Source organism: Meleagris gallopavo, chromosome 2 (assembly GCF_000146605.3).
Source record: "Meleagris gallopavo isolate NT-WF06-2002-E0010 breed Aviagen turkey brand Nicholas breeding stock chromosome 2, Turkey_5.1, whole genome shotgun sequence".
In the NCBI taxonomy this organism is placed as follows: domain Eukaryota; kingdom Metazoa; phylum Chordata; class Aves; order Galliformes; family Phasianidae; genus Meleagris; species Meleagris gallopavo.
The window spans coordinates 103,953,286-103,957,150 of NC_015012.2; the positions used below are offsets into that span (position 1 = coordinate 103,953,286).

General features: G+C 57.5%; 1 protein-coding gene across 1 annotated transcript in view; it reads left to right on the forward strand.

The window, feature by feature from the left end:
• Positions 1–6: 6 nt before the first annotated feature.
• SCARA5 (scavenger receptor class A member 5) overlaps positions 7–3,865 on the forward strand; it is a 19,656-nt gene continuing 15,797 nt past the window's right edge. The window contains exons 1-3 of the mRNA XM_010708135.2: positions 7–63; positions 302–424; positions 2,562–2,690. Coding sequence (XP_010706437.1) covers positions 313–424; positions 2,562–2,690 — 241 coding nt within the window. The 5' untranslated portion in view covers positions 7–63; positions 302–312. The remainder of the gene's footprint in view (positions 64–301; positions 425–2,561; positions 2,691–3,865) is intronic.

Genomic DNA, 3,865 nt, shown 5'->3' on the forward strand with positions numbered 1-3,865 from the left:
CCTATCCCGGCCATCGCGCTGCGCTGGGGGTGTTGAGAGTCACGGGAATCCCGTCCTGCGTGGGTGAGTGGGGAACTTCCCGGGAATGGGAGGGGGGCGGGGGAGCAGAAAGATGGACAGCCCGGGGGAATGTGTGGGGATCGATGTGTGCCCGCAGCCTCCGGTGCCTCCATGCCGAGCATTCCTCCCCGTTTGGTTTGGCTCCCCTTGGGGATGCTGCCGGGTGGGAACCGCGGTGCTGGGATGCACGTATGCGATGCTCCCGGCTCCTGCCCCCCACTCTTCCCCTCGTGCCCCGCAGGCAGCGGGAGGATGGAGAACAAGGCCATGTACCTGCACACCTTCAGCGAGAGGGAGAACGGATCCATCTTCGAGGAGCCCTTCGAGGGCAGGAACCTCTCCAAGCTGAACCTCTGCGAGGACGGTGAGTGTTGCATGCTGCGTTTGGGGGCAGGAACCCATCCAGAGCAGGGAGCTCCCCTTCCACTGCAGTTCTTTGGGAGAAGTGCTCAGGGAATCCCACTGCACAGAGCTCCCTGTGCCTCCTCTGCTGTTCTGTCTGCCCTTTCTGGTCTCAGGATGTGGGGATGAGCGCTCCTGTAGGATCACAATGGGCTCTGCTGCTGACCAGGGCTGTGCTCGAGGCGCTTCTTTTAGTGGGGGAAAGTTTGAGCTTCCAGCTCTCATGCATGTATTTTTGCCCAGGGATGCCCTTTTTCTTTTCTCCTGGCATACAAAGTGCTCCTTCCACTCAGTCCTGGCTTGGTCTCCATCACGAGATCAAGTACCACGGAACAATCTCTCCCAAAGGAGGCAGAACATTGCTCATATCACTGATGCCTTCCCAGGCTCACACACGTGGGGCAGGCCTGTAACGGGGAACCCGGGCAGGCTGCATCCAGGCACTGCCAAATTGCTGTGTGGATGCTCACGCTGTGCAGGTGGCTCAAGACGAGAAGAGCCATGGTGTTCCTATGGTGCTCCAGCTCTTGGGATAGGCACAGCTTTGGGTCTGTGGGTCATTTCCCATGGCAGTTCATGCTGAGATGCTGTGTTGCTACCCATACCCGATGTCACCCTGCAATGCTCCCCCTGACCCCGCAGCACGTGGACCACCCCAGCAGAGCTCAGTGCTGGCACGGAGCAGGAGCTGGAAGGGTTGGAGCTCTCTGCAGCCAAGCCCTGGCTGTAGCGCTGTGCAGCAGCGAGCTGCCCCATGTGCTGGATCAACAACCCCTGTGTCTCCAGGGCCAAAACCTCTCTTCCCTTGCTCTCCCTATGCACAGAGTTCGCTGCAGGGAACCCCATCCCCACCCACTTTTGTGGGATCCAGGGGGTTGTGTTTGTTCTAGAGCCGTATGGGATGATTCCCTGGGCAGAGACAAGGTCAGCCCTGAGCCTGTGAGGCTTTGGCAGAAGGCAGGGCTCATCCCAACATGAGGATGAGAAGGGATGCATGCAAACACTGCTCCCCTACTTTGGGGTAGCAACACGGGGACCTCTAAATGGGACTGGGGATCAACCCTGCTCTCAGTCCCCACCTTCTTCTAGGGCTGGGCAGAGCACACAGCTCAGCTCCCCCGGGGATGGGCAGGGGAGAAATATTTGCTTTTCCCCTTGGTTACGAGCCGGAGCACAGCCCTGGGCTGCTCGTGTGGTGAGCAGGGAGGAGTGGGTGGTTCAGGGCTCGGGGCCAGCTCCTCTCGGAGCCTCCCAGGACCTGATATAAGTGTTAATGTCAGAAAAATATTGCAGCTTTGCTCATTATGAAACCTTCAGTTCCATCTGTTTGGCCGGTGACAGCATGCCCCGAGCAGCAAATGGGAACCGTATGCGGGTAATGAGCTGCATGTTACAGGGAGGGAAGCTGCTGGGAGGTGAGAGCTGCCCTTGCACCTTCCGCTGCTCCGGGTGCCCTCAGACCTGGGATCCCATGGGATCCTGGGGTCAGCCAGCAGGGCCATAGCAGTTCATCATCTCAGAGCCTGGTCACTAACCTCCCTCTGCCATAAAACTGCTCCATGTTGAGCCCTGCACCCAACGTTGTCCTTCGCTGGCTGGAGGGTTTCATGAGACCCCTGAACCTGGGCAGGAGGGTCACACCGCCCATGCTGGGGAAGACCTGGGTGCAATGGGATCACAGAATGATAGAATTGTTAGGGTTGGAGAACACCTCTAAGAGAAGGGGACAGCCCAGCTCCTTGTCCCTCATATCCCTGTCTCAATCCCATAGAGTGCCCATTGAATGGGATGGGGCTGGCTCCCCAAGCCCCACAGTAATGTTCTCTGCTGGATGCAGGCATTGCTCATGGGCGTGGATGAATGTGGTCTCCTCCCCATTGGGTTTGTCTTTGGGGCCACCGTGTTTCACCCATTTCAATCTTTCTGCTGGATGCATCCAGTTGGGTGCACCGGTGTGCTGGGAGGAGGCAGGATCCGACCAGCCCCACCTGCTGCATTGCTGAAAGCATCGTGACAGCTGAGATGTTGGCAGATTGGCTCCTGGAGATGATGGACCCACACTGGCTGGGTGCTCCCTGTGACACCCATTCTGTCCCCAGGTGCCGGGCACAGGATGAAGGCAGCCGGGCGCTGTGGGTGGCTGGGCTCCCTGGCAGCACTCAAGTATGCTGTGCTGGGGCTCTATCTCCTCGTCTTCCTCATCCTCGTTGGTGTCTTCATCCTCGCAGGTAAGGGCTGAGCGAAGGGCCATGCTCCTGTGAGCAGAATGGGATGGGGACCTGCTGATGGCATCCCTCCAGGGGAGAGGGGACGGGGATGAGGTCTGCTGTTTGTGAGGCTTGGACCCATCCCTGGAGGAGCAGGTTGGATGGGGTTGTGGGCAGCTTGGTCTATGGGATGTGGCACAGAATGTGCTCCCCAGGGCAGTGAGCATGGCTCCCAAGGAGACACAGGGTTTGATTTTGGGTGGTGCTGTGTGGAGCTGGGGCTTGGACAATGACCTCCGTGGGTTCCTTCCTTCTTGTTCTGTTCTATGGAGCCAGCATGGACTTCAGGCTCCACCCCACTGCGACCTCAGCCTCATGCACTCATCCCACAGGGTTGGCTTTGCCCTGTGTCACTGCTACCTTTTGTCCTCCCTTGTCCCAAAGTCCTGGACTCAGTTTGGGCAGCAGTCTGTATCCCTTTCCGTGGCCCTGCGCGGCAGGGACACCACAACAGCTATCATACAGTCAGAGAATGGATTGGGTTGGAAGGAACCTCAGAGATCATCTATCTCCAAACCCTAACAAGCACAGAACTGCTCCAGAACGCAGACAGGAGATGCAACCCCAAGGACCATCCCTTTGCAAAGGGTGGATTTCGTTTTCCGTGGGCTGAGGAAGGGACAGCGGAGTTTTTGCTGGAATTTTGAAGCCTCTCCCACTGATTTCTTGCATTACATTGTTTTAGTGTTGTTGTTGGACCGAGAAACCCTGCGCTGGGGATGCCATGAATTGTGCAAAGGGCTCGGGACAGGCACGCTCATCCTGGTCTGAGCCGCAGCTGTTTGCTGAAAGCAGCTCCAGCAATAACAGGAACAGGATCGTGGTGTCTGATAGGGGCAGGGAGAGCTGCAGCTGGGGCATCTTCAGGGCCTCATGTACTGCAGCCTTCCGAGGGCACTGAGATCCCAGCTCTACCCGTGAATCAAGTCCCAGTTGCCTAAGGGGGGGAGAGCCAGGCCCTTCAGCCCACCCCATACCTTGAGGTACCCAGGATCAGGTTCAGCCCTGCTGCATTCCACTGAGCTAGGTGTGTGTCCAGAGCTGGCAAAGGACAGAAAATGAGTAAACCACAAAAAACAAAACAAAACAAAACCTTAGACCACTTAAGAACTGAGGAAACAGGATGTTTTGGGTGC